Raw genomic sequence first — 23289 nt, forward strand, 5'->3', positions numbered from 1 at the left:
AACTGTTCAATGCATGAAGGTTTTATCCTGGGGAGGAAAAAGTACACTGAATCCCTATCCAACAGCAGACAAAAAACTGGATTCAAGATGAATCAAGGACTTACATGTTAAAAGCAAAATTTTTAAATTAAGAGTATCTGCTCATCAGAAAACACCTTAGGGACATTTCCATACACACAAGCAATAAGGGAGCATCAAGAATACATAAAGAATTCCTACAAATTAAAAAAAAAGAAAAAAACCCAGCAAACTACTTAATAAAAACATGGGCAAAAGACATAAACAATTATTTCCCAAAATAACAAATACATTTGGGTGGTAAATACAGTAAGAGATTTCAATCTCATTAGTGATCAAGGAATTCAAGTCAAGACCATGATAAGATACAATTTTATACCAATTCAAATGACAAAAGAACTGTTGGAAAGGCCAGAAATCAAATGGATTCCTAGACCTCTTCTTATATATTGCTAGTAAGGATGTAAACTGATACAATTTGGGAAACAATTTGGCATTACCTTTTAAACGCAGAGCCTCCATATACTCTATAATCTCACCCCTAAATATATTCCCAAGAGAAACTTTAAAATATACATTAGGAAATATGTATAAGAATATACATAACAGGTGGGTACTGAAAATATCAGAAGGTACATTTCATAAAGTATATGATTGTCTAACCACTATGTTGTACACCTGAAATTAATAGAAAATACTATTGATCATAAACTATAATTGAAAAAAAACTTTTAATTAAAAATGCAATACATACAGCAGCACTACAGTAATAGAAAAAAAACTCAAAATACCTAAATGTCCAAGGCCATAAGTCTATAAACTTTAGTCTATTCTTATGATGTAAATTCTAGAGCAATCAAAATGGGAAAAAATTAGGGCCTTATGGAAAAATATGGATGACGCCCAGCAATATAGGATGGAATAAAAAAGTTCTGAAACATGACATACAGCATGATACCAAGCAAAATTACATATTATACTTCTGAGAAATGTATGTAGACAGGACCAAAAAAAAAATTTAAGCCATGGGAATAATCAACACAGGATCCAGGTCAGGGTTTCCCCTAGTAAAGAGAGGAGGGGGTTGGGGTGGAGGGGTCACTTAAAATATAAGTGATAGTCAATGTTTTTGTTTCCAGGTTGAGTGGTATATTCACAGATGTCTAGTATACTATTAAAAACAAAGACCATAAATAAATAATAAAGGTAGGGTTTTAGTATTAGTTCTACAAAAAAAGTCTTTAAAATTTTTAACTTCAAAAATTCCTCTAAACCCATATTCAGTTTCTAGTAGCCACACATTAACATGAGTAACCCACATAACAACCTAACTTGTTTTCTTAAAATAAAATATGTTTCTCATATTATTTGTTCACTCTGAAGACAAAATAGACATTCTCTTAGTATATAGCACTGGTTACTTACCGATCGAAAACTTCTCCACAAAAATAAGAAAACAGCAAAAAATCCAACAATAGCTGCACATATCAGCAATTCCCAAGGAAAACCATAGGGATTAGAATCTTTTCTCATATCTTCAGGCAATGCTGCCACAACCTTTAAAACAAAAAAATTAACTATCACTATGATGATAACTCACAAAATCTATGATCCAACTTTGAGTTTTATAATACAGTACCAGTTTACTGGACAAATCTACTTGGACATCTTAGAGGGGTCACTGCAGAGAAGGACAATCTGCTAGTCTGTGTTAATTGGAATGGGAAACTTCCTGCAAATGGCTATGGGCTATCACCCTTGATGTAGAAAGGAAGGTGGTCTTTCCCAAAGCTAATCAATCATACAGATAAAGAAGACACTGTTATTTGATCTTAAAACCCTTATTTCTATTTCAGTCATTCTCTCCTGGGACACAGACTTTGCTAAATGTAGAGATGGGTGCTAAAATGGTACCTAGCACCTAAAAATATTCCAGGTCCTAAAATGAGACAGAGCCTAGGAGCCAACAGGAAGGTATACTGTATAGGTTGAATTGTCTGTATCTTATTCTCTGTGGTTTCCTTTAAAATATATATATATATATATATACACACACACACACACACACACACACACGAACATTTAGTAAAGGTTTACTTAAAATGTTTCAGTCTTGCCTCAGCTACATAATGAGGAATTAGGCTTAGCTTATAAAGTGCTAAGCAAAAGCACAATGGTTCTCCAGCACCTACATTATTACGTGAAAACTATTTATGTCTCCAGCAAGTATCACTGCACATCACTCCCTGAGCCGACTTGACACTTGTAGGCATATAGCTCCTAGTTCACTGCAGACACCTGCTGGTCCATGCCTGCTCTGTGTAAACTATTCCCTGAGCCTGGAAAAGCTTTCCTAAAGACTCCAGAAAGTGTAATCTCTCCCACCCCTCAATTTCCCTAGCACTTTTTGTATATGTTGCACTAAGCACTGCACCAGTTTCTACTTTGTACTTTTTTTTTCTCTTGCCTTCCTTAATGGGCAGCATGATACCAGTGACCCAAATTATGTCACAGTCCATTTAGAATCCTCATAGAACTGTCACATATGAGTATATATGAATACCATGGCAGTTATACTTCCTAGTTTACAAATAATGATAACTGCCCCAATGTTTATTTTCCCTTTGCCTCAATATTTAAAAGCTTTTTAAGTTTTTAATGAAGTTTTTTTAAACACAGCAGCATAAATGCCTCTAAACATGTCAACAAAGACGCCTATACTCAGAAAAATCCCTGCAACATGACTATAAACTGAACCTAATAATTTTGAACACTTGGAGTTTAATATCTCCAGGTTTTATATTAACAACACAACAGAAAGAAGGGAAGAACAATCTCACTTATGGAAAGCATCTCAAAAGAGCATCTTAAAATAATATGTAGATTTAGCATCTCTACTCCCTGTCCAGGCTTAGGTGTCCTTTGAAGACAAGGAGAAGTTTCATCACTAAAAGGAACTCATCTCAGAGAAGCAGTCCTTAAGTGTCTTACAGGAGGGGGAACTACGTGTCACTAACCCCTGTTCAAAACAAATAAAATGAGGAAAAGGATCATTCGTTTTAGGAATCGGGAAACATTTAACACACCTTCGTAAAGTCCTACTAAGCAAATGCTCTCTTCGCCCTCATCTCCAGGTCCCTTTCCACCACACAAAAAACGGTCGAAGCATCGCAGGAACCTGTCTACTGCCTTGGACACACGCCAGGCCCGGTGGCCGATGAAAACTGGCTTTGGGACCTCCCACCACCGCCGCTCAGACCCCAAAGTCTGCTGCTTCCTCCCCCTCGTGGCTTCCGCAACCCCTGGGCCGAGTAACCCTGATCGCGCCTGGCCTTACCCAGCGCAGCTTTTCCAGGACCAGCCCCAGGTACGGCTGAGGGGCAGTCCTGGGCTCCCCCATGGCGCCAGGGTTGCCTTGGATACAGCCACCGCAGCCAGGGCCTGACTGAGCAACAATCAGCACATAGAACACGCAGCTTTCAGTCCAAAACCCAAACCCGCACCAGCGACTGGACCATACCACTGCGGAGCCGGCTGCAGGGGGGTGTGGAGGGGGAACGGCGCCACAGGCCTCAAGTGTCCACACTACCCGCGGGAAGCCTAAGCCCTTTTGTTACGCTTTGCGTCAGGTCCTGCGAAAGTCCAAGCCCGTCCCGCAACAGCCTGTGGCTTACCCTCTGCTAGTCGCCCCACCCCTCGGCTTGGTTTCGGCCAGACCTCTATCGGAAGGCTACGCGGTAGGGAGGCGGGACTCGGTAAAGTTCCCCTCCTTCTTCCCGCGAGGTTCGGAGACGTGTCCTGGGCGCTCGCTCTTAAAGGGGCCTGCGCTCTACCTGGCGAGACGTCATACCTTTGGAATTCCAAGGACTTGGGGTTGAGAAAATAGGATTCGCCCTTGGGCTCGGTGCTGTGTGCGCTACTCAACCGGGATGACTAGGGCTTTGGCCCAGGACCCCTCCCACCCTTATCCCACATCGAGACCGCAGCGGCAGTGAGGCTTCCACTGGAGGCCCCCTCAGCACCGCCCAGCGGGCTGAACGAGGCGCGCCCCCTAGGGCCAGGGGCCGGCGCCAGCCCCAGCCCCAATCCGCAGTGCTTTCCTCTCTCAGCCCCTCCAGAGCTTTCTACCCACCCCACAGAAACCCTGACTGCGTTGTCATACCCTGGGGGACCCCGCCAGTTTAGGAAAACCAGCCGCCTCCATTCCAGTTAGAAAAGGACCTGCAGGGCCTGCGCCTGTGTGTCCTGCCAACAGTGTCCGGACTTTGGACTTTGGACAGGAAAGCATCTGAGTCACCTGTTGTCTGGACAAAGTTTAACCTCTCTCGTGCAAGAGAGCATCGATTGCATCTCCTCTGCTCAGGGTAGGGTTCGTAAGGGGGTCTCACTTTTACCTGAGTTACCTGGGTACTTGGTACAGAATTGTCCTAAACTTCCTGAGCGCCTACTTACCCAAATGCTGAATCAGCAAACCCGTAATGGACCTTGCCTTGGCTAGTGCTGTTCTCCTCTGAGAAGGGAAGCTAAAAGTAGCACCTTGCCCTCTAAATTTAGGAACCTATTTTTAGGTCTGTTGAATAAAGTAAGGGGGGCTGGATTTGCTCGTGGGAGGTGTTTTTAGCTGACAGAGGTAAAGAATAACCCATCTCTAAAACTCCCTTGCCAGCATAATCTCACCAAATTCAGCCTTCCAACTCAAGTCCTCAGTGAAGCAACTCAAAGAGGAACAGGTACTTCTTCCTTAAACAAATTACCCAAAGGGACGCAATTGTTAAAATATAAAATCCGTAGGAAATTTTCTTAATGTAAACTGTGGCAGCAACAGAACTGTTGTGCCAAAAAGAATAAAAAAGTGGCCCAAGTTCACAAGTGATTGTCAGTGCTAAAATGCGGCCTAGTTTTGGAATTCAGCGTGTTCTCTCTTGTTTGCCACATCAGCCTAAGGAGTTTCAGAAACTATCATTATCAGAGAGTAGCAGAAATTACTTAATAATCCTCCATGTTTAAGGTATTATACAGCCTTCATAGGTTTTGGACAGTGTGTGTTGAAATTATGTGACTAGCTTATTAAATTCAAAACAGAAGCATAAACAAAATTTTATCTTTATAATTTCAAAGAATCTTAGAACAATGTATACCTCTATTAGAACACTGTGTTACTTGATAAAAATTATTTAATAAGAACTTTTTCAAGGAACTACTGAATCATTTTCAGCTTTCAGGACTTACATATACCTAAAACATTTTTTTAAATCCCTTTGCATCTCCCTTAAGGCAGTCTGTGCACTTTCCAAATTTTTCAATAATTACCATTACAAATATTAAAAACAGATTAGGGACAAAAGAATAAATGAATTTTTTTTAAAAAAAAATCTAAGTGCTTCACCTCACCCATAGCCAAAACACAGTAAAACTCAAACTCAGTGCCAGATTCAAACCTAATTTCTATATAATTAATAGTCATATAGAAACTTACCTCTTCCTCTAGGTCTTTCAAGTCCATTTTTTAAATTCATGTTAAAATGTCCTAACACGTAAATAAAGTTTTGCTAGGCGTCTCCTATCCTTGAGAAAGATTTCAGATTTTAATACACCCTGCACTCTTGTTTCAACACTGACGGTGATCCTGTTGTGACACTTGAGGGTAAAGGGGTGCTATAGGTGGAATTGTGACTACCAATCCATAATTCAATTTCATGGACATCACTCCTGATCAAATATCATACATACTAAATATCATAAATATTACCACCCTCTTAAAATCTACAACTGCAAAGAGAAATCTTGAATTTGGTAACTAATAAAAATTAAATTACAAAATTTTATTTTATAGTCTGTTCACATAGATTACATAATTTTTACCATGTAAAAGATATTCACAGATAGTTCTTAAGTAGACAGTCTTTAATATGTCTGCGTTAAAGGAAATGAAGAATAAATGCTGTTAGTATTTGTGACAACTACTACAAAGCATCCAAGAACATTGGAAACATGCTAGCCAGTAAAATTTATCCACAACCTAGAAATTGATTTTCCTTATGAAGGGCCAGGTTACAAAGGTTTAAGTTCTACAATAATTACTCCCATTTAATTAAACAGGCAATGTCACAGTCTATAAGATCTAGCCCTTTGGAAGAAAATCAAACATTTCCCTTCCCTGAACTGTGATATAATAGTTGCTCTCAGAACATACTGAATCAGGAACTACCTGTTGAGCAAGAGCTAGGTAACTTCCATTGTTTATTCCACATGTAATGAGGCATTCTAGTTAAGCATATGTCAATGTTGGAACTCAAAGAGCTTCCTCAATTATAAAATAAAGTAGATAAAAAGTGGTGTTGATTCCTATTAAATAATTCTTTAAAAAGTACGTTGTGTACAAAATCTGATTTTACCAGCAAATAGAAACAATTACCTGAAATATTTAGGAAAAAAAAGGAAAACCTTTCACCTACATTTAACTGGAGAATTCCTCAAATTTTCCATTTACTACAGCTATTCAAAACTATAATATGGATACTTACTCAATACACTAAGATCGGTAGAACTCTAGATCTAGCAGGAACTCTTCAGAACATTTAGTCCATATGTTATGAACTTAAAGCCCCATGGAGATTGAATAGTTGAAATAAATGTAGGGAAATGAAGAATGCAAGTCTATTCAATACAAGCACTATTCAGCTTGAGCTTCTTATTGCCATATGAGAGTGGGAAATGATGTACTATACTCTTACGCTTTTTGTAAATTCACCTTTTAAATGTTGGCAACAGGTTCATATTTCTAAACAATGTGCAAGCTAATTTGGACAAACAGCCTGTCATCTAATCTTAGCTTCTGATAGTGGAGTTTTAAACCTGAGACTCCCCTAGAGAATTAGTGACTTTCCAAGGTCACAAGATAAATAACATAATTTTAAACTCAATATTTTCATGTCTAAATAATTTCAACCAAAATAGTTTAAGTAAAATATTTGACTATATTTGTTGAATCTATAAAAACAAGCATACTTAGCATAGACTTCATAAATAAGCACTTTATATGAAGGGTGAACATCATGTACTGCTTAATAAATTATTTTATTAATTTAGTAACTTGTATAATTTGTGAGGGAGGGGGATGAGAGTGAGGTGCATGTCAGTTCTCCTATGTTGGAGTAGATTTCTAAATAAAGTTTTTAATCAATTTCACAGCAATATCATACAGAGCAAATTAATCACTTCTTTGGGCTTATTTATTGGGTAATGTCAGCTCTCCAGAATCTAGCAAAGAGATAAAGTATGGAAGAAGCCTCTGAAAGCAAAACTCTTATCACAGTCAGTGGTACTACCATCCACCTGATCACCCTCGCTAGAAACCTAGTAAGTTATTCTCATTTTTCCATTTTCTTCTCCTTGCTACATTCAAGCAATCACTAAATCCTATGAATTCTATGTACAAAAGAGCTATCTTTCCTTCCCATCATTTTAATGAATGCCATCAGATATTAGACCAAAGATTTTAAAATGTGGCCAGTGGGCCAAACCTAACCTACAGAAGGCTTTGTCTGACCTGAATGGTATTTTCTTTAATCTGAATATTCGGCAGTTTTAAAAATTGGGAAATTACACACACACACACACACACACAATTTCCAACTCTTTTTGAAATATCAGGAGATCTGGAAAAACCAGGCTAAAGATAAGTAACAGCCACATGCTTGGGAGAAGGCACACACTCTCCAGTTGGTTACAGTTCTCACCTTTACCTGTGTTTCATTCATTACATGAGTTCGTACACCCCAATTTAGACCTTCATCATTTACTTCCTGAACTAATGTGCTAACTTCTTGATTGAATTCTTAGCCTCTGTTTTTAACCCATTAAATTCTTATTTGACAATACTCACAAATGAAACTTTTTCATTTTATTCTCTGATTAAAATCCTTCAATAGTGCCCCATTATCTATGAGTTCAACTTCCTATCAAAACATGCAAAACATTCTTGATTTAATCCCATATGTATACATCTTCAATCTCAGCATTGATTCAAATGAGACACACAGAAAAGGCTCTGTGAAAATGGAGGTAGAGATTAAACTCAGGTGCCCTTAAGTGAAAGAATGTCTGGAGCCACCAGAAGCAGAAAGAAGCAAGGAAGAGCCTCTGGAGGGAACCTGACCCAGTTGACACCTTGATTTCAGACTTCTGGCCTCCAGAAGTGTGAGAGAATACATGACTATTGTTTAAGTCACACACACACACACACACACACACACAATTAGCTCAAATGTGATCTCCTGTATGACACTTTTGTGGCTTCTCCCCTCCCTCTCTACCTACCATTTCCAATCAGTCTACCTGGCCTCTCCTCCTGTACATCAGTAGCATCCTATGGCTATTTCAGTCTTGTATTATAATCATTGCTTTTCTTGCCTGTGTACTCCAAGTAACATGAGCTCCTTGAAAGTAGCCACAGTTAAATTTCATCTTAAAATGTAAATGAGAAGATTAAAGTGTTCCTTCAACTATTTATTTATATGGTAATAGCAGATAAGAAAAAGAACTGACATTTGTAAAAGGCCTCCTATGTGCCAAGTACTATAGGTAGGTCCTTTGGCAATATATCACTTAGAATAAGTGAGGTAGGATTTAATAGGATTTATAATAAATGAAAAAGTATAAAGATCTTAAAATTTTAGATATGGCTTGGTTAAATTTTGAGATAGTAGTTGCTTTTATAAGTTGCCATTCACATATAGTCCTCCCTCAGCATCTGTGGGAGATGAATTCCGGGATCCCAAAATAAAACAAAATCTGAAGATGTTCAATTTCCTTATATAAAAAGGCATAGTATTTGCATTTAATCTACTCACATCCTTCTGTATACTTTAAATCATCTCTAGATTACTTATAATACCTAATACAATGTAAATGCTATGTAATTAGTTGTTATACTGTATTGTTTATTGAATAATGACAAGAAAAAAAGTCTGTACTTCTCCAGTACAGACCCGTTCATAGGCCTAACTACATAGTATACGTCAGCAACAGCTCACCATTTTTTTCAAATATTTTTGATCAGCAACTGAGTGAATCTGAAAATGCAGAACCCACAGATGCAGAGGGCTTCAGACTCATTTTTAGTTTATATTATTTCTGAGTTAACTCATTTAGTATAATTTTCCCTGACTTGGAAAATAAAGAAAAAAAAAATCCTGATGCTCAAGATCAACAAAGCTTACTGAAAGTTTAAAAAGAAATCCTTCAGACCCAAGATGGCAGTGGAGTAGGTAGAAGTTACACTCACCTCCTCCCAGGACCAGACTGGAATTAAACTAGAATATAGAGCAATCAGCCTGAATAACCAACTTATGACTAGCTGAAGAGAAGTCTTAGAACCAAGGATTTACAGAAAAAGACACATAGAAATTGGCAAGAAGGGCAGAGACTCAAAAAAAAAAGGCTGGCTCCACTCTTACAGGCAGTGGCTATGATTCCAAAGAAATATCTCAGTCCAAAACATCAGAGCTCAGAAAAGACACAAATAACATTTGACTGAGTAAATCAGTGGGGATTCTGTCCTCCAGAAAGAGACAGGAGTTTGCTAGAAACACAGACACTGTCTTAAAAGGCCAATGCACAAAATCTTTTTCACAGCCACTCAGTCTGGGCTCTGGCAGGAGGGCAGAGTGTACTAGAGTTGGGTAGGGAGAGTCTGATGTTTGTGGCTCTGGGGAGAGAGCTGAAAAGAGAGCCACCAGGATCCCTGAACTAGTTCCTCTCCCACACCACTGAAGCCATCTTTCTTGTGTGTAGCACTCCCCTCTCCAAGGCATCAGCCTGGGAAAAGCAACAGTCCCAACCTATGGACTCCCTGTCGCCCCACCCTGCAGAGTTTGCACCCGACTGAAGAGTCAACTGCCTGGGCTGGAGTGAAGAAGTCTGGGCACACTCAAGGGGTGTCAGTGACTGAGTTGTGAGGCTTTGGGATAGAGATCATTCCCTCACTTTTCTGTAAATCTGACTGGTCCCTGCCCCTCACAGATCTACTAGCCCCATCCTTCCAACTCTCAGCAGACCCTCCGTGCTGAGATCATGCTCCTTCTGTGGCTCTAAGACAAGTGACATTTTTCCCTCACACACCCAACCAGTGCAGAGCCCTCCCTTCACATGGCCAGATCTTGGTATGCTTGGGCCTGATAAACTCTACTGGCCACATCTTGACTTCATAAGACCCCATGCCTACCACAAAGGTGTATAAGCAACCCCACAGGTGGCAGTTAGACTTGGTATACCCTGGAACATTGGCTGAGTCACCTCAGACCCAGAACCGACACTGAGTTGAAACCTATATCACACTGGAACACATTCTTTTATATTTTAATTTTTATTTATCGATTTTTAGAAAGAGAGAGAGAGGGAGGGAAGGACATGCTCATTGATTTTAGAAAGAATGAAAGGGAGGGAGAGAGAGAGGGAGAGAAACATCGATGTGAGAATGAAACATTGATCAGTTGCCCCTCACATTCGCCCCAACCAAGGACCAAACCCACAACCTAGGCATGTGTACTGTCTGAGAATCAAGCCCACAAACTTTTGGTTTATGGGACGATGCTCCAACTAACTGAGCCACAGCAGCCAGGTTGATTGTCTGGCTCTTGTACGCGCACCAATCAGGAACTGAACCCACAACCCTGGTACATTGGAGGATAAGCCAATCAACTAATGTATCCGGCCAGGGCTCCTCAAAAAAGACTGAATGATATGGCTCTAGGATGGGACCACTCCCTCCACATTCCCCTAAGCCTGACGGGCACCCTCCACTTATGGGAGATACATGAGCCCACCCTCTGAATTCCCAAAGGTCCAGACCTATTGATCTGAGCTCCTGGCAGATTCTTGGAAAGACTAAGCTGTGTAACTCTAGGATGGTGGCCATTTTTCCCTCGCACACCTGAGCAGTGAAAAGCCCTCCCTTCATGCAACAAAATCTTGGTCTGTTTGTGCCTCATAAACTCTGTTGGCCTCTCTCTGATGTCTCCTTCAGACCCAACCCCACCACGAAGTGTGTGGGCATCTTGCAAGGGGCAGCTAGACCTAGTATACCCTGGAACATTTGCTGAGTGGTCTCAGACCCAGCATTGGCACTAAGTTTGAACATGCATCAATCTGATGAACACCATTCACCCCTACCTGGTGACTCACTGAGAACCACCTCATGCAATTCGAGTACTGCCAGAGGTTCTTTCAGTGACTGAACCTACCAGGCAGCCAACAGGTGGAGTCAGGTGGAGGGGATCTTAGGATGCCTTGGGACTTTTGCTGACCTGACCCACACTTCGTGAGGTCAGCACCTGCACATATATTCATACGCTGTGGTCAGGGTTGATCCTCACAGTCAGCAGCCTGAGAACAGACCCTACACATGAACATAAAATGGCAATCAAGACTCAATTATAACAGGAGGGCCCAAATATCCCACACAAGGGACATTCCTAGAACACCATGTTCATGTGATCAAGGAGACTGCACCACTGGGTCCTACAGGACACCTACTACATAAGGCCACTATGTAGTAGGCTTGGAGTCATAGCATATCTACCTGATACATAGAAACAAACACAAAGAGGCAGCCAAAATGGGAAGGCATAGAAACATGTGTTAGATAAAAGATCAGGACAAATCTCCAGAAAAAGAGCTAAATGAAATGGAGGCAAACAATTTATCAGACACAGAATTCAAAATATGGTTATAAGAATGCTCAAAATATTTTTTAAGAACTTCAACAAATAGATAGAAAGTATAAAAGAGGAAATAGAACCCTGGCCAGGTGGCTTAGTTAGTTGGAGCATTGTCTCATATACCAAATGGTTACAGGTTCAATTCCCAGAAAGGTCATATACATATGTTGTGGGTTTGATTCCTCATTGGTTGCATAGGGGAGGAAAACAATCATGTTTCTCCCTCACATCCATGTTTCTGTCTCTCCCTCTCTCCCTTCTTCTTCACTCTCTAAAATCAATAAACATATCCTTGGGTGATAATTGAAAAAGAAGAAGAAAATAGAAACCATACAAAAGAATCAGTCAGTTTAAGAGACCTTTGAGATAATATGAAGTGAAACAATATTTGCCACATAGGTATAGCAGAGAAGAGAGCAAAGAATCAAGAACCTATCTGAAGAAATAATGACCAAAAACTTCCCTAATCTGACAAATGAAAAAGACACACGAGCCCAGGAAGTACAGAGTGTTCCAAACAAGATGGATCCAAAGAGGCCCACACCATGACACATCAAAATAAAAATGGCAAAACTAAAGACAAAGATAGAATCTTAAAAGCAGCAAAACAAAGACAGTTTAGTTACCTACAAAAAAGCTCCCATAAGACTGTCAGGAGGGGGGACTTCCGGCCAAGATGGAGGCGTAGACAGACATGCTGCATCTCCCTCCACAAATAAGAAGGACTACAACTACCTCAAAACTAGAAACAACCCAAAGTTCCAGAAAATCAAACTGCATGGAAGTATAACAAACAAAGATATAGAGAAGAAATACTCATCCAGACAGGTAGGAGGGGTAGGGAGGACACGGTGTAGTGGTGGCAGCAGTGGCTGCAGCAGCAGGCCGGTGGAAAGCACAGTTACACCTTCTAAAAAGTCAGGATGGACACTTGGGGAGCATTCCCAACTCCTCACCAGACCGAACAGCTCACAGACCCAGCACCAGGGAAAATCAAGCCTCATTGCTTTTGACTGTGCAACCCAGTGGGGCTTGAGGCAGAGTCAGAAACTGCCGGTCTCTCAGCAGAGTCTGCCTGTTTAAAGGGCCCCCACAGTCCTAGAACTTCCACAGACCCACCCACTCTGGGAACGCCAGCCAGGGCAACAGCTAGAGAGGCTCCAGTCCCATACGGAAGTGGAAGAAGTGCCTGGAAAAGGGGCAACTGCTGGGCAAGCAGCATTGTTCCTTCTCAGACCCCTCCCCCACATACAGTGCCACAAAGCGGTGAAACAGGTCGCCCTGTACTGACAAATCCCTAAGGCTTCACCTCTTACAACATAACAGGAGCAACAGCTCTACCTAAGACACAGAGGCAAACACACACACAGGAAACTTTCAGTCAAGATGGAGGCCTAGACTGACACGCTCTGTCTCCCTCCACAACTAAAATGGAATACTACCACAAAACCAGAAATAATCAGAAGTTCCACAAAATAAATGGAAGAAGTCCAGCGTATGAAGTAATAAAGAGATGGTGCTCATCCAGACAGGTAGGGAGAGTGAAGCCGGGGCAGAGAGGTCAAGCCGTGCTGTCCACAGCAGCAGCTGCAGTGATGGCGGCGGGACAGCGGGTAAGCACAGACACCCATATTTAAAGGGAGGTGAGAAGCGCCTGGGGAGCACCCTCTGCTGCAACCAGACCCATCAGCTTGTGATTCCAATGCTGGAGAAGGCAGATCCCCACTGCCTTGGGCTGTGAGGCCCAGAGGAGGTGGGAACAGAGGAAGAGGCTCCCGGTCTCTCAGCGGAGAGCAAACAGCAGGAATTCATCTTGGACCCCCAACCCCACATAAAATGCCACAGCGTGGTGAGAGGGTCGCCCGGTTGTGACGAGTGCCCTGGGCTCTGCATCCTATAGTGTAGGAGGTGTGACAGCCCCGCCCAGGAAGCAAAGATAAACACAAAACTGTCAGGATAGCACTGATCATGATAGATATCCTGGTGATGCAGCTGACCATACAGAAAATATCTAATCTAATGGTTCAGCAGATAGGAAATCTTTCTGAGGCACAGTTCAGAGCTTTGGTTTTAAAAATGCTTACAGACATAACAGCAAATCTTAAACAAGATGGGGAAGGAGTGAAGTCTAGTCCTACTGTAATAAACAAAAACACATACGAAACTAGTGGTGAGGGAAAGAAAACCAGGGATCAAATCAACAAATTGGAACATAGGGAAGGAACAAACAGTCAACCACTGCAGAAAGAGGAAATGAAAAGTGAGGAAAACGAGGAGAGGTTCAGAAACCTATGGGACAGTCATAAGCGGGTCAACATCTGAATCATAGGGTTGCCAGAAGGTGAAGAAGAAGATCTAGAAATTGAAAAATTATGTGAAAAAATAATGAAGAAGAAATTCCCTAACTTAGGGAAGGAAATAGACTTACAGGTCCAGGAAGCGCAGAGAGTTCGAGGTAAACTGGACCCAGGGAGAACCACACCAAGACACATTATAATCAAAATGTCAAAAATTAAGGGTAAAAAGAGAATCTTAAAAGCAGCAAGACAGAAGAGAATTACATACAAAGGGGTCCCCATAAGACTATCAGCTGATTTTTCAAAAGAAACTCTGCAGGCAAGAAGGGACTGGCAAGAAATATTGAAAGGAATAAAAAGCAAAAACCTACCACCATGGTTACTCTATCCAGAGAAGCTGTCATTCAGAATAGAAGGGAAGAGAAAGTGCTTCCAGGACAAAGTAAAACTGGAGGAGTTCATCAGATCCAAACCACTGTTATATGAAATGTTAAAGGGACTTGTTTAGGAGAAAGAGGATCAAAACTATGAACATTAAAATGAAAACTGTATCACAACAACCAACAACAGAAGCTAGGGAATCAAAACAAAGGCAAACTAAGTAGACAATGAGAGTGGGAAAAGAATTATAGGTATGGAGAACATTATAGGGGGAGGTCAACAGGGAGAGGTAAGGGGGAAAAAGGAGGGAGATGGTACAAGAATTAGGAATTATAGTAGGAGGGAATGGAGTAGACAGGAAGATTTTGAGAAGAACTATATACACAACCAATGGTCATGGACTAAGGGGCAGGAGGACAACGGGAGGGAGGAGGGTCACTGGATGGAGGGGAACAAAGGGAAAAGAAATTGGGGCAACTGTAACAGCATAATCAATAAAACATATTTAAAAAAAAAAAAAGACTGTTAGTTGATTTTCAACAGAAAACATTTCAGGCTAGAATACAGTGGCCTAAAACATTCAAAGTGATCAAAAGGAAGGACCTACAATCAAGACTAGTTTACCCAGTAAGGCTATCATTTAAACTGAAGGAGAAATAAAGAGCTTCCCAGACAAGAGAAAGCTAAAGGAGTTCTTTATCACCAAATCAGTATTAAAAGAAATGTTAAAGGGTTTTCTTTAAAAAGAAGGAGAATGAGAAGGAGAAGGGGAAAAAATACAGAGAAACATACTTAAAAGAATGAAATGTCAATAATACATACCTATAAATAACCATCTTAAATGTAAATGGCTTCAATACTTCAATCAAAAGACATAGGGTAGCTGAATAGATAAGAAAACACGATCGTATATATATGTTGTCTACAAGAGACCCACCCCAGAAAGAAAGACACGCACAGACTAAAAGTAGAGGGATGGAAAAAATTATTTCATACCAATGAGAAAGAAAATTTGAGGTAGCAATCCTTATATCTGATATATTTTTTCTTTCTTTCTTATATCTCTCTTACTATAACCTATGAAATAAGGGTATAGTAAGAAAGGACACTACATGATGATAAAGGAAGCAATCCAACAGGAGAACATAACCCTTATAAACATTTATGCATCCAACATAGGAGCACCTACTTTGTAAAGCACATCTTGATGGGCATAAAGGAAGAGGTTAACAGTAATACAGCCATAGCAGGGGACTCCAGCACTCCACTGACATTAATAGATAGATCTTCCAGATAGAAAATCAATAAGGAAACAGAGGCCTTAAGTGACACACTAGATCAGATTAATTTAGTTCATATCTTTATAGCATTTCAATCCAAACCAGCAGAATATACATTCTTTTCAAGTGCCCATGAAACATTTTCTAGTATAGACCACATCTTAAGACATAAAACAAGTCTCAATAAATTTAAGAATATTGAAATCATATCTAGCATCATCTACAACCATAATGTTATGATCTAAGAAATCAATCACAAGAAAAAAACTGAAAAACACACAAAGAATGAAGGCTAAGTAACATGTCACTAAATATAACGAGATCAGGAAAATATCAAAAGATACCTTGAAACAAATGAAAATAAGAACATAGGAACCCAAAATCTATGGGACACAGCAAAAGTAGTGCTCAGAGGGAAATTTATAGCATTACAGGCCTATCTCAAGATCCAAGAAAAATCTCAAATAAACAATCTATATTTAAACTTAAAGGAACCTAGAATAAGTAAATAAATAAAGCCCAAAGTCAGTAGAAGAAAGAACATAAAAAAATATAAGAACATAAAAAAATGAAATAGAGTCCTAAAAAATACAAAAGATAAATGAAACCAAGAACTGGTCCTTTGAAAAGACAAACAAGATTGACAAACCTTTAAACAGACTCATCAAGAAAAAATGAGAGGACCCAAATAAATAAAATCAGAAATGAAAGAGAAGTAACAACTGACACCAACAAAATACAAGGTGGTAAAAATAAATAAACTGAACAACTATATGCCAACTAACTGGATAGTACAGATGATGAATAAATTCCCAGACTCATACTATCTCCCAAAACTGAATCCAGAAAAATCAGAAAGTTGAAATAGATTACAAATAATAAAATCAAAGCAGTAATTTAAAACCCCCAGTAAACAAATTGAATCCAATGATACATTAAAAAGATCATACATCATAACTAAATGGAATTTATTCCTGGGATGCAAGGTTGGTACAATTTTCACAAATCAATAAATGTGATACATCATATAAAAAAACTGAAGGATTAAAATCACATGATCCTATCAATAGATGCAGAAAAAACATTTAATGAAATCCAGCACCTGTTTACTATAAAAACTCTCAGCAAAATGAGAATAGAGACATCATTCCTAAACACAATGAAGGCCATATATGAAAAACCTACAGCCAATATCATATTTAAATGGCAAAAACTAAAAGTGTTCCCCTTAATAGCAGGAACAAGAAAGGGATATCTGCTATTACCACTCATATTCAACATAGTACTAGAAGTCCTAGCCACAGCAATCAGAGAAGATGATGAAATAAAGGGCATCCAAATTGGAAAGGAGCAAGTAAAACTGTCATTATTTGCAGATGACATAATATTGTACATAGAAAACAATAAATACTCCACCAAAAAAACTACTAGATTTAATAAATGAATTCAGCAAAGTAGCAGGATACAAAATGAATATCCAGAAATTGGTGACACTTTTATACACCAATAATGAACTCTCAGAAAGAGAAACTAAGAAAACAATCCCATTTGCCATTGCAACAAAAATAATAAGGTACCTAGGAATAAACTTAACCAAGGAGGTAAAACACTTGTACTCAGAAATCTATAGGAAATTAAAGAAAGAAATAGAAGACAACAAACAAGTGGAAGCTCATACCATGTTCATGGATTGGAAGACTTAACATCATTAAAGTGTTCATACTACCCAAAGCAACCTATAGATTAAACACAATTCTTATTAAAACAGCAATGGCATATTTTACAGATATACAACAATATTCCAAAAATTGATATGGAACCATAAAAGAACCCAAATAGCCTTAGCACTCTTGAGAAAGAAGGACACTGTTGGAGGGATCACAATACTGGATATCAAACTATACTACAACCCAAAGCCATTGTAATCAAAACAGCCTGCTACTGGCACAATAACAGATCAAAGAAACGAAACAGAGACTCCAGAAATCAACCCACTCCTTTATGGTCAGTTAATATTTGACAAAGCAAGCAATTGTATACTATGAAGTAAAAACAGTCTCTTCAATAAATAATATTGGGAAAATTGGATTTGTATATGCAAAAAAAAAAATGAAAACAGACCACTAACTTACACCATACACAAGAATAAACTCAACATGATAAAAGACTTAAATGTAAGTAATGAAAGCATTAAAGTCCCAGAAGAGAACAGGGGCAGTAAAATCTCAGACATTTTGCATAGCAATATTTTTGCCAATTTATCTCCTAGGGCAAGGGAAACAAATGAAAATATAAACAAACAGGACTATATCAAACTGAAAAGTTTCTGCACAGCAAGAGAACCATCAACAAAATGAAAAGAAAACTCACTGTATGGGACAATATATTTGCCAATAATACATCCAATAAGGGTTTAATTTCTAAAATATAAAAAACTATACAACTAAACACCAGGAAGACAAATGATCCAATTAAAAATCAGTCAAAGGACCTGAGTAGACACTTCTCCAAAGAGGACATCCAGATGTCCAATAGACATGAAAAAATGCTCAATGTCACTAATCATCAGAGAGATGCAAATTAAAACCAAAATGAGATATCACCTCACACCTGCCAGATGGGCTACCATTAACAAAGCAACAAACAACAAGTGCTAGGGAGGATGTGGAGAAAAGGGAAGCCCCATGCACTCTTGGGAGGAATGCAGACTGGTGAACCCACTGTGGAAAACAGGAAACAATATGGAATATCCTCAAAAAGAAAATGAAACTGCCATTTTACCCAGTGATCCCACTTCTGGGAATATAGACTAAGAATCTTGAAACACCAATCAGAAAGGATATATGCACCCCTATGTTCATTGCAGCATTGTTTACAATAGCCAACATCTGGAAACAGCCCAAGTACCCACCAGTAGATAAGTGGATAAAAAAGTCGTTGTTAGTATGTTTACACAATGAAATACTACTCAGCCTTAAAAAAAGAAAAAGGAAATCTAACCTTTTGCAACAGCACGGATGGACCTAGAGAGCATTATGCTAAGTGAAATAAGCCCATCAGAGAAAGATAAGTTTGTACTTACCATATGATTTCACTCATTCGTGGAATCTAATGAACAAAATTAACTCATAGACAAAATGGAAACAGACTTATAGAGACAGAGAACCAGCTGACATCTGTCAGAGGGGAGTGGGGTTAGGTGGCTGGGTGAAAAAGGTGAAAGGATTAAGCATGGAAAATAAAATCTTACAGACACAGAAACAGTCTGGTGATTACCAGAGGGAAAGGAGGGTGGGGAGATAGAAGAAGGTATAGAGGGGATAAATGGTGATGGAAGGAGACTTGACTTGGGGTGGGGAACACACAACACACAGATGATGTATTACAGAATTGTACACCTGAAACCTATATAATTTTATTAACCAATGTCACTCTGATTAATTCAATTAAAAAAAAAAAAAACAGCACAACTCCATCAACATGTCCTCCGCAAAAAGAAGAAGAAATATTAATAATATCAATGCAACATAATGTTCATGTAAGGAGAAATCTTACTTGTATCATTTTATGAAAAGAAATATTATAGTGTTTACATAGGGAAGACTCACTCAAACGTAATTCCAACTGCTCCTATGTTTAGCAAAATAGGTAAAATTATTGCAAAAGATTTAAAAGGTCAACTTACCCCTTCTGTAAGAATTACTATTGATGAAAGTGCAGACTTCATGAAACCATAAACATCAATTTGAAATAAAAACTTGAGAAAATGACCCTCAGAAGCATCTTCTGTGGATTTGCAAATACAAATAAGTTAACACGTTATATGATGTAACTTTTGAATCTGATTTCTTCTTAATCGTTCTGTTAAAAACAACTAACTTGTTTCTCACCTTTATGAGCAATGTAATTTTGAGAAGACAAGGAGTAATCAGTTGAGAACATCTGACTGTTGGGCAGGGTATTTTCCACAGGTGTGTCTATTTCCTCCTGAATAAGCCCTTCAGTATCTAGTGATGTTTTTGATTTTTCATCATTATTTTTAGAAGATGGAGTCTTGAAGTGTAAATCTTCATCAATTCTCATAGGTAACTCCATTTTAGAAATCATTTCTGCAAATAAATGAGAATTTTTTTAAAAATTCTTCCTTTATTTTGGGCTTCCCTTTTCTCTTCTATGAACTTTGTGATCATTATGATACTTTATTATAGAAAGAAATTACTAAACCATAAATTTTAGCCTGTAATAGTCCCTACCACACACTTACTGGCTTAAACAGTACAAATACATTCTCTTAAACTTCTAGAAATCAGAAATCCTAAAATCAAGGTGTTGGGAGGATTGTGTTCCTTCTGGATGGCTCTAGAGGAGAATCCATTTTCTTGTCTTTTCTAGTTTATGGAGGCTGCATCATCCCTTGTCTCATGACCCCATCTTTCATCTTCAAAGCCACCAGTGCAGCATCTTCTAATTTCTCAATCTGACCCTCCTGCATTTCTCCTATAGGAAACCTGATTATATTGGGCCCATTAGTGTAATCTTCCCTTTCAAGATACTTATTTTATTTACACCTGCCTTTTGCCTTGTAAAGTAGCATATTTACAATATCTGGGGATTAAGAAAGGACATCTTTCAAGGACCACTATTCAGCCTGGAATATAGACTTTTCCTAATTCCTTGACCAATGAAGGTTTTTAAAAATTGTATATATCTATTGTCTATATTGCCTGAAAACAACTTTAAGTGTTTGTCAGAATCAATATCTCCAATGCAACAGGGAAACCAGAGAGATGCACAGCCACAGCCAAAATGATGTTTATCAGGTGCCTGATACTGTCAGAAAGCAGCAAGTTCGCAGAAGAATATTCTTCCGTCATGTACAGTCCAGAAACACACAATTCAGCATGAGCCACTTCTAAGGACCCCTGGCTGGTTTAGCTCAGTGGATTGAGCGTCGGCCTGCGAGCTAAGTGTCGCTGGTTCCATCTTCCAGTCAGGGTACATCAGAGAAGGAAAACTCTGACTCCAAAAAACCTCCGCTGCCTTGCGGCATACCTCTTCAGGGGAAAGGCTAAGGGAGTAAACCCCGACAGAAAATCCGGAGCCGGAGTCCCTAAGGCGGTTTGACGTTGTAGTCAACACCGGCAACTCCTGCGGCGCACCTGAACCCAAGCTGTATTGACTCCGTCTTTCCCTTGGACCCTTCAGCTGCAAAGAGAGGGGGGGTTTGCTGCATGGGCAACAGCAGACCCTCCATATTACCCTGCCCAGGCTCTGTAGCTTCAGCGTCATCGCAAGATGTCGATTCAACACGGGAGGAGACAGATACCATGTCACTCCCGAGTCGGACTGCACAGCCATTCTCGGCGGTGCAGATAGACTCTTAAGAAGCTACACCATCGTCTCTCGAGAAGGACGGCTGCCGACGACGACGGGATATGATTTATATCTTTGAATGATAATATGACTAAGTTCAAATTTAAAATGAAAATATGTATGCATATCTCTTGAGAACCTTCATTTAAAAAGGATTATCTTTTCCAAAAATTAATTTGAAATTTTTAAACTTGAAACGTCAAAATCTGCCATATTTCTAAGTTGCATCATATATTTATGTGTATGCCATGTCAAAGGGCCATCAATTCATTTTAAGACAATTCAATTTTCAAACATAGTTTAAACTGATTGCTTGGCTGAATTAACTAATCAAACAGAATTAAAGAAAAAAAGTTCTAACTAGTTGTAGCCCGAAGTATGGTATTGAAATAAACTCTGGGATTTACTTCTCAGTTACTTGTTAATGCAAGGGAAGAAATGCACCAAAGCAGTCCTGACAAACAATATTAAAGCCTTTGTAAGTGAATTAATTACTCAATGTCTAATTTTGCTTTCTGAGTTATAATTTAACACAGCACTTTGATGCTGTCATTTAGCATTGTTTAAAAGATAAAAGTCCCAAGTAAGCAAACATTTATCAGTACTTTAAACACCTCTGTGGACATTAAAGTTAAAAACGAGCCATCAAATTAGGAGTCTGAATACAATGGGACTGTTGTAAATACAGGACTCAAATAGAGATCTGCTATGTCGTTTAATGGCAGTAGGCAAATAAAAGCCTTTATTCAATAATTAATTACACTCAAATTTATATGTGGCTGTATTAATTGTTTAAAATCTTGTTTTAAACTGCATTGAAATAAATACATATGTTAAGGAAAATGAATATTCCTATAATATTTTTACATTTAATTACAGTAAAGTATTATTTTCACTCGACTTAAACCTAAGCTTTATGATTTATCTTAGTTATAGATATACCTTTCCATTTATTTTTATTTTTAGAGACAGGGGAAGGGAGGGAGAAGGAGAGGGAGAGAAACATTGGGTTGCCTCTTGCACTCACCACAGCTGGAGATCAAGCCTGCAACCCAGGAATGTGCCCTGCCTGAGAATTGAACCAGAGACCTTTGACTTTGCAGTGCACACCCAACCATTAAGTCAAATAACTTTTCATATTTAACCATAGTTGGTAAACTCACTATTTAAGTATGCTCAATTGGAATCCTTTTGTAAAATAGCTACTAATTGTGTTCTCTAATTTATCTATTTTGTAAATTTTTACATCAGCATATTAGTTTTTCTGTAAATGTGGTTATCAGAAATCTAAGCCTTTCACAGATATTGATTCAAGATCAGTGATTCATTTTTCTTGTGCACTCTAATTAAGGCAATTTTTCATTTGTTATTCCCTAAGACAGTTGTTGAAATTATCTGAAAATATTGGCTTATGGGAAGCCGGGGTGCTTGGTGGTGGCAAATGTAGCTCTGCCCCAGATTAGAAAAACCACTGGGAGTGTGGCAGCACACAGGACCTGCTCCGCACACCAGTTCTCCCATGGAGAACCAGGCCTGCGTTTCTATAATAGCTTAAAAGCTTGCTTTCTGCTAAAGGACTCCCTCATCCTGGGCTGAGAACAACAGATGTTCAGCATGTAACCTTGAAGCAGTTTCTTAGGACCTATTCTGGGCTGATGTTTAAGAACAGGATGTGGCTAGATGAGTTATCCTTATCATCCATGCATATGTAACATTATTTTATCTGTTATATAAAAGTAATAATTATATAAGGCAATAATTGGCACAATGATTCATAACTTTCTTGGATGTAATCCACCCGAAGAATTAATAAAAGCTTGTTAAGGCAGGGGCAAACGGCACTTTCTCCTCTAGAAAGTGGCCAGTTTTGTCCCCTCTTCTCCACAGGATTCTTGCAGTCTGTATGCATTTATTCATTTCATTCACAACGCTATGGACCCTGCTGGTCGGAGGTCCACAACACTGGCTGTTTTAGCAAATTTTCCAACATCCAGTAAATAGGGCCTGTGGCTTAATCTGAATCCTTCTTTTAGTATTTCTTTTTTAATACCAATTTTGCATGACCCCAGGCTGGATTTCATTAAAGTAATATTGTAATATTTTGAATAATCTACTTTGTTTAAATAATATAACATATCTTTTTCCTGAAATTTAAAGATTCCCTGAATATTTTAATGAAAGTCTCTAAAAACTAATTACAATTGCATAAGTGTCCTATTG

General features: G+C 38.9%; 1 protein-coding gene across 2 annotated transcripts in view; it reads right to left on the bottom strand.

Moving 5' to 3' along the window:
• The window catches only part of MIA2 (MIA SH3 domain ER export factor 2), a 91062-nt gene that overhangs the window by 53674 nt on the left and 14099 nt on the right, over positions 1-23289 (bottom strand). For both annotated transcript variants that reach the window (XM_090270113.1, XM_090270112.1), the window contains exons 5-7: positions 19587-19805; positions 19382-19482; positions 1444-1575 (exon numbers count right to left, since the gene is read on the bottom strand). In XM_090270113.1, coding sequence (XP_090126239.1) covers positions 1444-1575; positions 19382-19482; positions 19587-19805 — 452 coding nt within the window. The remainder of the gene's footprint in view (positions 1-1443; positions 1576-19381; positions 19483-19586; positions 19806-23289) is intronic.

This window comes from Furipterus horrens, unplaced genomic scaffold (assembly GCF_987537825.1).
Source record: "Furipterus horrens unplaced genomic scaffold, mFurHor1.1.pri manual_scaffold_3, whole genome shotgun sequence".
Classification (NCBI taxonomy): Eukaryota; Metazoa; Chordata; class Mammalia; order Chiroptera; family Furipteridae; genus Furipterus; species Furipterus horrens.